The sequence below is a fragment of the Ranitomeya imitator genome, chromosome 6 (genome assembly GCF_032444005.1).
Source record: "Ranitomeya imitator isolate aRanImi1 chromosome 6, aRanImi1.pri, whole genome shotgun sequence".
NCBI classification, from domain to species: Eukaryota; Metazoa; Chordata; class Amphibia; order Anura; family Dendrobatidae; genus Ranitomeya; species Ranitomeya imitator.
Genome location: NC_091287.1, coordinates 39,977,581 through 39,990,797, shown reverse-complemented (window position 1 = coordinate 39,990,797; position 13,217 = coordinate 39,977,581). Strand labels below are relative to the sequence as shown.

Sequence of the window (13,217 nt, the reverse complement as noted above, 5' to 3'; positions counted from 1 at the left end):
GGCAACCTCCACACTGGATCATTAAGAATTCAGAGAACAGTATAGTTCTTTATGGAATTTTTAAACATTTTCTGCTGTTTTTATTTAATTTTTATTCAAAGATTTGTTATCTTCCATAATTTGTAATTTATAACATGTACGTGAGATACAAATGACTACAAAAAATCTGACCCCGGTGACTTACGACCATCAGGAATCCTAAATATATAGTAGTTTTATATAGACATTGTAAAGCACTGTTATGTAATTACTTTATGTATTGAGTTGTTATGTGGTCATTATATTTTGGTATTATACCAGCACTGTATGGTGATTTTTACAGAAAAGGAAAACAGGGAAAGTAAGCAGGTGGTCATATTGCTTTGCTGAATTAATCAATGTGGAGAAAACGAGGAGTTCCAGCGTCTGGTAAAATATCAAATATTGTTTTTATTCCAACAAAGTAAAAAAAAAAAAATCAAAGACAGGATGGTCAGCAAGCAACGCGTTTCGAACATGGTTGTTCTTTGTCAAGGTTGACAAAGAACAACCGTGTTCGAAACGCGTTGCTTGCTGACCATCCTGTCTTTGATTCTTTTTAACTTTGATGTACTAAAGACAACATTTGATATTTTACCAGAAGCTGGAACTCCTTCTCCTTTTTCTACATTGCCAACAAAAGTGGTCGGTTCATGGTTCCGTGCACACTGGATCCTTATTTACTTCAGTGGTGAGCCGGCATTACCTTCTTTTTCTTGTCTGAATGTATCAATGCCTGGTCGCCTGCTTTGTTCATGAATAAGACTAGGCAGATTCTAACTATTTCTTAGAATCTGTGAATTTTGAGAATATTCTACGTGAATTTGTTTAGAATCGATTTGCTCATCTCTACATGTGGAGTTACAATACACTTCTCTACAGTCATAACTCCATGAATTAAAAGGTTATTGCGAACTTAGCAAGATTCTGAGATAGGTCAACACTTGGGGTCCCACCACTCCATTCCAAGGAGGCGTCTCAAAACCCAATTCTCAAGATTCAAGGAGGTTTCAGCAATGGGACCCTTAATGATCAGCAAGTTATAACATATCCAGTGCATGAGTGATAACTTGCTGAGATGGGAATATCATTCTTTAATGTCATTCTCGTTTGAATTACAGATTATTGATGATCAAGATTGGTAGCTCTTCTTCGTTATCCTCACCGTAGGCGTTTGGAAGGTCAATTAATGATTCACCGGGGAAGCATGGTTCATTGGTAGAACTTGGAATTCCAGAATATTCTTTGCAACCAGTGCATTTAAATCCATCCAAGGCGACAAACCCATTGATGTTTCTTATCATTCCTTCAAAAGTAAGCTTTAGATTATACCGTAGATATGTTAATTATCGTCATAGTCTTTTCTGCATTTATGTCTATTTTATTTACAGCATGCAATAGCTAATGCAAAAAATATAAGACATTTTTCAGCCATATTCTTTATTTACTCTTCTTTAAAAAAAACTTCCACCCATAGAACACACTGAGCAAAAAAGCAATTAAATAACTTTGCCGTTACGTGTCAAACACATGAAAAAAAATCACCTGAATAAATCTAAATATTTAATTAGGGAATTTATTTAATTTATTGAGACACATAATAAAATATATGTAAAAAAGCTAAATTACTTAATGGCATTTTCTAGAATATTTTCTAGAATAGTGAATTGTTTGCTCAGAATAAGACCCTGAAAAATCCACAATGATCTACAAAATAATTGAGCAGCAGCTCTTTTTTCAGAACAGTAGTCCTTTAGTTACACGGCTCAGCAAAGCCTTCTCTTGACTTGGACAAAATGAGAAGGCTGCAACTGTTCAGAAACTGCTGATTGGCTGCAGCGGTCACTTGATGCCTTGAATCATGTTGATGCCAGCAGTTGGGAGGAAATGCACTTGCAATAAAAAGTGCTTCTTAGGGTATTACTGTGTACAGAGGTTTTTTTAATTGCATTTTTCCCTTCTAGGGAAATCCCTTTAATATTTTAGACCAATGGAATTGATATATTGTAAGCTTGTCAGCCACCCTAGCGGTGCTTGCCCAAAAATTCTTTTTAGCTCTAAGGTCAAAGATATACATAAAGTCTAACTGCCCTTTAAAGAGGACCTTTCAATTAATTTCTCATATCGAAATGGACACATGATGTAATAGTGATTACAGAGCAGAAAAAAAATGTTTACTTCTTAAATTTCGCCTTTCCATTTCGGAGATGTTAGGAATCAATTTATTTGACGCCTAATTAGTTAACTTTTGCTGAGTCCAAAAGGGTGTTATCAGATAGTTTTCACTGGAGGCGTGTACTTCTTCTCCCTTTGTGAGCTGCCCAATCATAAGCAGGCAATAACACAGCAGAAAAAGAACACGCCCCCAACATAGCTAAGGTTTCTCAGTGTGTGCAATGTAACAATGAAGCTCCAGGAGTACGCCCCCAGTGAAAACTCTGATAACATTAACTTGAATTTAACAAGATTATATAATTAGGTGCCTAATACACTTTGATTGCTAATATCTCCAATATATCTCTGCAACGAAGAGGCAAAATAACAAAACAAAGTTTTACTCAACTCTCCAATCACTATTACATCATGCGTCCAGTTCAACATAAAACAAATTTGATGAAAGGCCCTCTTTAAGTTAAAGTTTCAGGACAAACGTTCTTGTGTGTACATGAAGAATAACACAATATTTGGTCAATATAGGACTTGTTCTGTATATTTTTTAAGCTCTTTTCCCCTCAACAGTTTCTCATTGTATATACTGTCTGTCGACCTTCCCCCAATCTCTGTAGACTTTTATAGCCAGTGAGGGATAAAATTACAGCTGCCTATAAAAGTCTATGGAGATTGGACCAGAAAAGTAGTACTCATAGGCTTTCTCTTTGACTCATCTACTCAGTTAAGCTGCTTTTTACATAAACTCAAAGAAATTCCAGTATATATCCTTCATATAAGCATCACCCCCTCTCTCCTATACTTCCTTCTTGTCGGGGATTTGACAGATTGACTTTAAAGGGGCAGATTATTATTGGCAACTGGAATATACATAACTAAGACATCAATAAATAAACAGACCCATATTTCCTAAATCATTTTTGATGATGTTACATTTGATGTTTAAACACTCAATACCTGCAAGTCTTCTGAGCTCTCCGGCAGACAGACTTCTCCTTCCACCCATTGGCCTTCAGTTGACACATATTCTTCAAAAAGTATCATTTCATTCTAAAAAGACAAAAATGTGTTGGAATGAAATATAAATGTTATTAACATACATGCCAATCAAAAATATCTGGGCGCTAGGTGGACAATTGTTTAGGAACCCTGAACTACTTATTATTTTCATGGTGTTCCTCTTGTACACCATTGTTTGGCATTTAATGGACATCTGATTGACGCTGTTATATATCCGGTTGAGCATAGCAACCCAATAATTTTAGAAAGAAGAGAAATAATATGATCTTTACGCTGCTTTTGAAGACCGCAAGATATATGTGTCCTATATATTTGCTTTTCTGTAAAAAAAATAAAAGGGCACCATAATGGGAACCCAGTTTGTCCATAAGACCCATGCAGTGACTAGCCAGTAGCAGGTAGGTGGTAGCTGAAAAGAAAGCTTTGATTCCTTATGTGCATGGGCGCCGACATTGGTACCATCGGTATTGCCCTTTTGATAACCATGAACCCATGTACACCATTTTGCTATGCAGACACAAGTCTTTTCTTGCGTTACATGACTTTCTCGGCGCTGTCGTCTATGTAGATGAAATCAATAGACAGCCGAACTTGTTGAATATGGACATGGCGAATTTATAGAAACACTCAGAATAAATTAAGACTGAGGACTTTAACAAGGAGCAATCAAGCTCTGTTCATTATGAGCTGAAGCTTCATGTCAGTAAACAATCACAACTTGAAACACAAAGTGATGAGAGTTGTAATGAGAGCTTCTTCGAGTGGGGTGTTAAATAAATGTAACATCGACAGGTGGTGAGGATTACATAAGTGATCCATCAAATGGATTCCACTCAAAACTTGTAAATCAGGTTTCCAAAAGAGTGAAGGAAACAAATCCCAAAATATGCTAATTTCATCAAGTAACTCTGAAGTACCGGTATGTGACAAGTGGTGAACTTGTATGGAGCGGGCTCTGGAGCTGAGCCTGCTCCATGGCCGGTAAGATGCCAACTGAGTTATACAGATCTCATGTTCTTCTAAAAATATCGATCAAATCTAGCTCTGGTTAAACAATTTAGATCTGTCAATTATTGATAATGGTATATAATTGGCACCCATCACTCCCTTTCCCCTGCACAAAGAAATTGTGGTGTGCCAATAGAAAATTAATTTGCGATTGTTGAATTTGGCCTTCACGCTGGGATTTATAGAAAAACATCAGTTTCAATATAAACTGCAATACTTGAGGACTGCATTATATAGTACAAGTGATCAAATGATCGCAGGTTCAAGTCCCCTATAGGGATTACAAAATGAAGAAAAAATTAATGAAAATGTTTTTTTTAAAAATGAGAAAAAAAATGACACTTTGAATCGCCTCCCTTTTTTACTTTACAATTAATGAAATAACAAAAATAAATAAATTTGGTATTGAAGCATTTGTAAAAGTCCCTGTTATAAAAATATACAATTATCCAAAACTGAAATCGGTGTAAAAAAATGTAAACGTCAGAATTGCCATTTTATCGTCATACAACCTCCATCAAAAAATGCCTTAAAAGGTCTAGAGAGATGTTTTCAGATGTCAGGCAACCTGCAGAGCCCAATGTGGAGCACAACTGAGGGTAGCGACAGCAACTTTCCCCGCTCCAATCTGTCCTGAATGCTGCTGCCAGGATCATATTCCTCACCAACTGTTACACCGATGCCTCTACCTTGTGCCAGTCATTACACTGGTTATCCATCCACTCCAGAATCCAGCACAAAACTACTACCCTCATCCACAAAGCACTCCATGGCTCAGCACCACCCTACATCTCCTCTCTGATCTCAGTCTACCACCCTACCCGTGCCCTCCGCTCCGCTAATGACCTCAGGTTAGCATCCTCAATAATCAGAACCTCCCACTCCCGTCTCCAAGACTTTACACGTGCTGCGCCGATTCTTTGGAATGCACTACCTAGGTTAATACGATTAATCCCCAATCCCCACAGTTTTAAGCGTACCCTAAAAACTCATTTGTTCAGACTGGCCTACCGCCTCAATGCATTAACCTAACGATCCCTGTGTGGCCTATATAAAAAAAAAAACAAAAAAAACAGGTTCCTCGCATTATGTTCTCATTCACTTTATGCAGTTAATAGCCCTCTGTGTCTGTACTGCTACATACTTAGGCAGTTAACTGGTTCATGCAGCTTTACATGAACACCCGAGCCTTACACTATGGCCGGTCCGAATAACTAAAGCAATTGTTACCATCCACCTCTCGTGTCTCCCCTTTTCCCCATAGTTTGTAAGCTTGCGAGCAGCAGGGCCCTCATTCCTCCTGGTATCTGTCTTGAACTGTATTTCTGTTATGCTGTAATGTCTATTGTCTGTACAAGTCCCCTCTATAATTTGTAAAGCGCTGCGGAATATGTTGGCGCTATATAAATAAAAATTATTATTATTATAGTGGACGGAGGTGAAGGAGGCAGAGCCCGGACCTGTGAAAGGTATGTAACATATCCATAGTATAAGAGGTAACTTGCTGTCTGGTGGGATCTGACTCCCAGCGCCCCCCTCAATCTCAGGTATAGGGCTCTAAAATGACCCATTGGAGTCCATGGGACTGCCCATGACGGTACAATGTACTTTTCTATTTCTGGCTGTCCATTGACAATGAATGGAGTGGAGGCATGCATGCAAGACCACTGATCCTTTCTGATGTGGCTTTTCAGTGCCTCTTTCTTGGAATCAGTTGCGGTTCCAATCATCAGTCCCCCACCAATAAGCAACTTGTCACCTTCCCTGTAAATAGATCATGACTTGCAATTTTGGGAAAAACTGAGTCTCTCCAGCACAGCCCTTTTACATTATAAAGGACGTTTGATCAGAGAATGTTCTGCACCACCACCAGTCCACCACTTTTTTGACACCACCTTTATAATTCAGGCAGGAACCCCATTCAGCAAAAAAATAAAGTTCTGCTTTAACGGACACACGTCATCAGAAAATAACTGAGTTAAACATTTTAGTTATGAAAAAAACAAAAAAAACACATTTTTTAAGAACCTTTTGCTATATTTCTATGTTTGAATAAGAAAAAAATTCACTCCACTGAGCCCTCATAGGTTTATACTTGTTCTATAGAAATAACTTCTTAGCAGTTGTAACACCTCTGCCTGCGTCCCTTCCCCGCCATGCAGGGACACTGACATAACACCCAAGGCCATGCAGTGAGCTCCTTTTCCTCTGCTTGCTGTGCATGTTTCCTGGCAGCATGCTTAGGGCACACGCACATGCACTTCATGGTTCTTAAAGAGACACGGTGCATTCCTAATGTGTCCTCAGCCAATTGCTGGGAGCCACTTTGTACTTAAGGTACCTTCACCTATTGGGAGGTTCCTGGGTGACATGTTTACTTTAGTGTTGGTGCAACTAGTAAGTTGCCAGGTTCTGTCTCTATACCTGTGTGAATCTGGGTATTTGAATCCTTCAATGTCTGAATCAGAATCAATTTTCAAACATGCTGGGTCAGAAGCATACCTTTCCTAAAACAGCTGTGTCTGAATTTGTACCTATCTCTAATCTGTTGTTGCTGGGCAACATTAGTGATCAGTGTGTACACTTGCTACTTCATTGTAGGTACCCTGTGTGATTCTGACTCTGCCATTCCTGTGTGTCCCTGTTCTTGTATTTGTCCTGAATGAACCTGGTCCTATCTGTTTTATGTGAACCTGCTCCTGTCTGACCTGTGGGAACCTGTAGTTCTTTGCCTGTCCACATCTGTGGTTTCCTGCCTTTCCGCATCTGCGGTTTCCTGCTTTTCCACATCTGTGGTTCCCTGCCTGTCCGTATCTGCGGTTCCCTGCTTGGCCTCACCTGCAGACTTGAACCTCTCCTGTCAGTAACCTGTAGCTGTTCTGCCCTGTCCTGTCTGAATTGGGTTTTATATGTTCATGTTGCCTGCATGCATACTAGTCTTACTTGCCAGTGCCTACCAACACCTTCCTGCTGACACCTGCCTTTTTGTATATCAGCCATGCCTACCAGCACATTCCTGCCTATATGAGCTGTGCCAGCACCTGCCTGCCTGTATATCAGCCATGCCCACCAGCACCTTCCTGCCTGTATACGAGCTGTGCCCGCCAGCACCTGCCTGCCTGTATATGAGCAGTGCCCATCAGCTGCTTCCTGCCTGTATAATAGCTGTGCCCACCAACACCTGTTGCTCCTGCATACCAGCCGTTCCTGCCAGCACCTGCTGTTCCTGTATACTGGCCAAACCTGCCAGTGCCTGCATACGTCCTTGAGGGTCAGCTGCTTTATGTCTGAGGCCTGCCCTGGAGTAGCTTCTGTTGTCCAACAGGAGCCAAGTCTAAACCTACCATTAAGGGCTCTCGCGAACATTCGAGCTTTCGCTTAGCCACGTCCATCCAGGATCTCCTTTGTCCATGGCACAGTGGGTCCATGAAACACGTGCGCCACCTGCTGGCGCAACAGCAGTCATTGCGTTATGATTGCAAACAGGACTGCAATGATAGATAACATTTACATATAGAAACTACAGCATCCACCATTCATGATAGGTGATGTCACAGCTCACCTCCCCCTCCTTGCACTGTGGCGTCTGCACAGATCACAGAGCATGTCTGCAACACTCTATCGCAGAAGTCAATTAACAGCTCCAGAGTATTGTTTCATATGATCCATGTGGCTGCGGTAAAGTATGTTTTTGAATGTTAATACCAGCAGCTTAGAGAACATAAATAGTCCATTAATCATGTACAGAGTATAGAATAAAAACGCCTATAATCAAAAAATAAAAACAGATTAAGCCTACAGTATGTGCACACAGCGTTCGTCAAGAAGATTTTGGAGATCTGAGTTTCCATTCAGTTTCTGCTCCAAAAACTCAGAAGACTCTGTGTGCCTAATAAAAAAATAATATTTTTCAGTATTCGGTTTCAGTTAATAAATAATTACAGGCCAAACACTAGGCTGCTTGATGCAGTTTTGATAGAATCTCTGTTTTCTCTGTTGTAGATGTGGGCGGCAGCCAGAGCCGTAGTCATGGCCCGCATAGATGTCTGTCTAGCACGCCCTGGCCACCCGCACCACGTACACACAGTCCCACTGTCTCACATGCCTGGCTCTCCAAGGCCTCCCTTAGACACAGAGACACTCCTTCCTTTGATCCGGCACAAAAAGAGAAAGAGTCCAATTCCAACTTTAGGCCATGTGCACACGTTCAGTATTTTTCGCGTTTTTTTCGCGTTTTTTCGCTATAAACGCTTACATATGCCTCCTATTAATTACAGTGTATTCCGCATTTCTAGTGCAAATGTTGCTTTTTTTCAGCGAAAAAATCGCATTGCGGAAAAAAAAGCAACATGTTCATTAAAAATGCGGAATTGCGGGGATTCCGCACACCTAGGAGTGCATTGATCTGCTTACTTTCCGCACGGGGCTGTGCACACCATGCGGGAAGTAAGCAAATTATGTGCGGTTGGTACCCAGGGTGGAGGAGAGGAGACTCTCCTCCACGGACTGGGCACCATATAATTAGTAAAAAAAAAAAGAATTAAAATAAAAAATAGTGATATACTCACCCTCTGATGGCCCCGGTGTCTTCCCGCCTCTCCGGTGCATGCTGCCGCTTCTGTTCCTATAGATGGTCTGTGTGAAGGACCTGCGATGACGTCGCCGTCTTGTGATTGGTCGCGTGACCGCTCACGTGACCGCGACGTCATCGAAGGTCCTGCACACACACACCATCTATAGGAATGGACGCCGCTGAGGAGATCGGCTGTCTGCAGGTGAGTATAACCATTTTTTTTATTATTTTTAAACATTCTATCTTTTACCATAGATGCGGCATAGGCTGCATCTATAGTAAAAAGTTGGTCACACTTGTCAAACACTATGTTTGACAAGTGTGACCAACCTGTCAGTCAGTTTTCCAAGTGATGCTACAGATCGCTTGGAAAACTTTAGCATTCTGCAAGCTAATTACGCTTGCAAAATGCTAAAATAAACGCGAAAAAAATGCAAAAAAAAAAAAAATGCGGATTTCTTGCAGAAAATTTCCGGTTTTCTTCAGGAAATTTCTGCAAGAAATCCTGACATGTGCAAATACCCTTAAACTTTTACTTTTACTTCCAACTTGTTTTCAATCGCAGAATGTCCACAGCAGTTACAGCATCAACACAGATTTCTATACCATTCACATCCTTCACTTTCCCTGTGCTCCTCCCTATGTCCTATAATTTGTACCCAGTTCGTCCCATCTCAACCAGTACCGCAGCGTCCTCCCTGTTCAGCTTCACTACGTTCAGGAGTTCCCTTGCCTGTTTTGGACCAGACATGAGGTCATCTGCCCATGTAGAAAGCTGCCACATCTTGGAGATACCTGTTTACTTATTCTGCTGCACTTCTAGCCCACTGGCCCTGGGCTCTTTGCTTGCAACGTTATGGAGCTGACCGCCCTGACTGGGCTCTATGGCCCCTACTGACTAATAAGAGGAAATCCCTCTATCTTATCTACGGTTGGCTCCTCCTATGTAAACTATATACACTGTTGTACCCCCATCTAGTGTCCATCTTGAGGTACTGTACTTTCCTTATCTACACAACATATAAATACAGTGGGGCAAAAAAGTATTTAGTCAGTCAGCAATAGTGCAAGTTCCACCACTTAAAAAGATGAGAGGCGTCTGTAATTTACATCATAGGTAGACCTCAACTATGGGAGACAAACTGAGAAAAAAAAATCCAGAAAATCACATTGTCTGTTTTTTTTATCATTTTTTTTTGCATATTATGGTGGAAAATAAGTATTTGGTCAGAAACAAACAATCAAGATTTCTGGCTCTCACAGACCTGTAACTTCTTCTATAAGAATCTCCTCTTTCCTCCACTCATTACCTGTAGTAATGGCACCTGTTTAAACTTGTTATCAGTATAAAAAGACACCTGTGCACACCCTCAAACAGTCTGACTCCAAACTCCACTATGGTGAAGACCAAAGAGCTGTCAAAGGACACCAGAAACAAAATTGTAGCCCTGCACCAGGCTGGGAAGACTGAATCTGCAATAGCCAACCAGCTTGGAGTGAAGAAATCAACAGTGGGAGCAATAATTAGAAAATGGAAGACATACAAGACCACTGATAATCTCCCTCGATCTGGGGCTCCATGCAAAATCCCACCCCGTGGGGTCAGAATGATCACAAGAACAGTGAGCAAAAATCCCAGAACCACGCGGGGGGACCTAGTGAATGAACTGCAGAGAGCTGGGACCAATGTAACAAGGCCTACCATAAGTAACACACTAGGCCACCATGGACTCAGATCCTGCAGTGCCAGACGTGTCCCACTGCTTAAGCCAGTACATGTCCGGGCCCGTCTGAAGTTTGCTAGAGAGCATTTGGATGATCCAGAGGAGTTTTGGGAGAATGTCCTATGGTCTGATGAAACCAAACTGGAACTGTTTGGTAGAAACACAACTTGTCGTGTTTGGAGGAAAAAGAATACTGAGTTGCATCCATCAAACACCATACCTACTGTAAAGCATGGTGGTGGAAACATCATGCTTTGGGGCTGTTTCTCTGCAAAGGGGCCAGGACGACTGATCCGGGTACATGAAAGAATGAATGGGGCCATGTATCGTGAGATTTTGAGTGCAAACCTCCTTCCATCAGCAAGGGCATTGAAGATGAAACGTGGCTGGGTCTTTCAACATGACAATGATCCAAAGCACACCGCCAGGGCAACGAAGGAGTGGCTTCGTAAGAAGCATTTCAAGGTCCTGGAGTGGCCTAGCCAGTCTCCAGATCTCAACCCTATAGAAAACCTTTGGAGGGAGTTGAAAGTCCGTGTTGCCAAGCGAAAAGCCAAAAACATCACTGCTCTAGAGGAGATCTGCATGGAGGAATGGGCCAACATACCAACAACAGTGTGTGGCAACCTTGTGAAGACTTACAGAAAACGTTTGACCTCTGTCATTGCCAACAAAGGATATATTACAAAGTATTGAGATGAAATTTTGTTTCTGACCAAATACTTATTTTCCACCATAATATGCAAATAAAATGTTAAAAAAACAGACAATGTGATTTTCTGGATTTTTTTTTCTCAGTTTGTCTCCCATAGTTGAGGTCTACCTATGATGTAAATTACAGACGCCTCTCATCTTTTTAAGTGGTGGAACTTGCACTATTGCTGACTGACTAAATACTTTTTTGCCCCACTGTATATGTACATAACAGCATCAGGAATATTACATATATATAATTATTTTCAACACCAACATGAGGAAAGGGGGTGGAGCATCACACGGTCCCGGTACACCCCTTACATAGATGTAGCAGTGATCAGAATGTTGAGCTGTGTATAACCCCGCCCACACCTCTGATTGGTAGCTTCCTGTGTACACTGTCAGTAATCTACCAATCAGTGCTGGGGTGCAGGGGTTACACACATTAGCCTGACTGCCTGGCATGTGAGACCTAGTCCTCTAGTGATAATCTCCTGTTGATGAAACACTGATTACATTGAAACTACAGCACATAGACATAGCCCAATAAGTGATACATTACTGAAATCAGTTTCTCAGCCCCTACATTATGCTGCTCTGAGATTAAATGGTAAAAATCTGCTGACTTATCCCCTTTAAGTATCGTGCTTCTATATGTTTATAATTTATCTGCACCTAAAGTTTGATATTTTTACGATGAAAATTGCACATGAAGCCCAAAGTATTCAGCAGCATTTTAAAACAACTGCATTAATAGAAAGTTTCAGATTGTTCTTGTGCTCAAAGACTTGGTTTCAAATTTTTTTTTTTTTCACGCAAGTTTTAAAGCAAACGAATGCTGTCGGCAAAGAAACCATTTAATATTTGTATAATTTGAAATGTTTTAATGCCATTTCCCTGCTATAACAGTAAACTCCGGCTGAGTAGAAGCGCCTAGGAGTGCACGGCACTTAATGGAGTCTTACCTCATCCGAGTAGAGCAGAAGTCTCAGACTGTTGTCTTTCTCAATCATGTAATGGAAGTTAAAGCGACAGATCTTGCCTTTGCTCCTGTGAATCAGTGAGCTTTTTAAATAAGCCCTTTTCTGCAAATTGCTGGGGTTCCCATCAACAAACAGAAAATGTCCTGCGGTGATAAACAAAGTAGTTAGATGTCAGGAATTGAAAAACATGAAGCCCTGGAAGGCCTGCTGCTATAGACGGCAGGCAAATGTTGTTTCATCTCTTCTCATTCAGATTCCTTTGTAACTGCCTAATACATTTATTCCAAGACCTAAAAATGTAGAATTATATGATCTCCCAATGGAAACCCCTAAATATCAGCTGAACCGGAGGCTGAATTATGGCCGTTATTGACGTCTGTGGATCCTAGAAGTTAGGAGGACCCACCACCACCGTTCTGTGCTTTGCAAATGTGACACCCAATCTTGGAATGGGGCAAACCTTGCCTGGCTTAGATCTGCACCAGAAGAAACGAATTTGTCAGATGCTGTAGTATTGCATGAATGATCTCCCAATGGAGACCCCTAAATATCAGCTGAACTGAGGGCTCAATTATGGCCATTAATGATGTCTGTGGATCCTAGAAGTTAGGAGGACCCACCATCACCGTTCTGTGCTTTGCAAATGTGACACCCAATCTTGGAATGGAGGCAAACCTTGCATGGCTTAGATCTGCACCAGAAGAAACAAAGTTGTCAGATACTGTAGTTTGGATGGATGAGGATAACTGTTATGACCTGGTGGTAAGGACAATAATGGACCTGGTGGTTAAGAGCACACGGAATGACGTGATAGTTACTAAGAATACAGGACAAGCTCTGGGACGTGGGAACTCTGCTGACCGCAATCCCTAATCCTATCACACACACTAGAAATAGCCGTGGATTGCTCCTAACGCTCCCTATGCAACTCGTCACAGCCTAAGGAACTAGCTAGCCCTAAAGATAGAAAAATAAAGCCTACCTTGCCTCAGAGAAATTCCCCAAAGGAAATGGCAGCCCCCCACA

General features: G+C 41.2%; 1 protein-coding gene across 2 annotated transcripts in view; it reads right to left on the bottom strand.

The window, feature by feature from the left end:
- The window catches only part of MALRD1 (MAM and LDL receptor class A domain containing 1), a 419,241-nt gene that overhangs the window by 317,922 nt on the left and 88,102 nt on the right, over positions 1 to 13,217 (bottom strand). For both annotated transcript variants that reach the window (XM_069729529.1, XM_069729530.1), the window contains exons 7-9: positions 12,174 to 12,334; positions 3,145 to 3,237; positions 1,184 to 1,337 (exon numbers count right to left, since the gene is read on the bottom strand). In XM_069729529.1, coding sequence (XP_069585630.1) covers positions 1,184 to 1,337; positions 3,145 to 3,237; positions 12,174 to 12,334 — 408 coding nt within the window. The remainder of the gene's footprint in view (positions 1 to 1,183; positions 1,338 to 3,144; positions 3,238 to 12,173; positions 12,335 to 13,217) is intronic.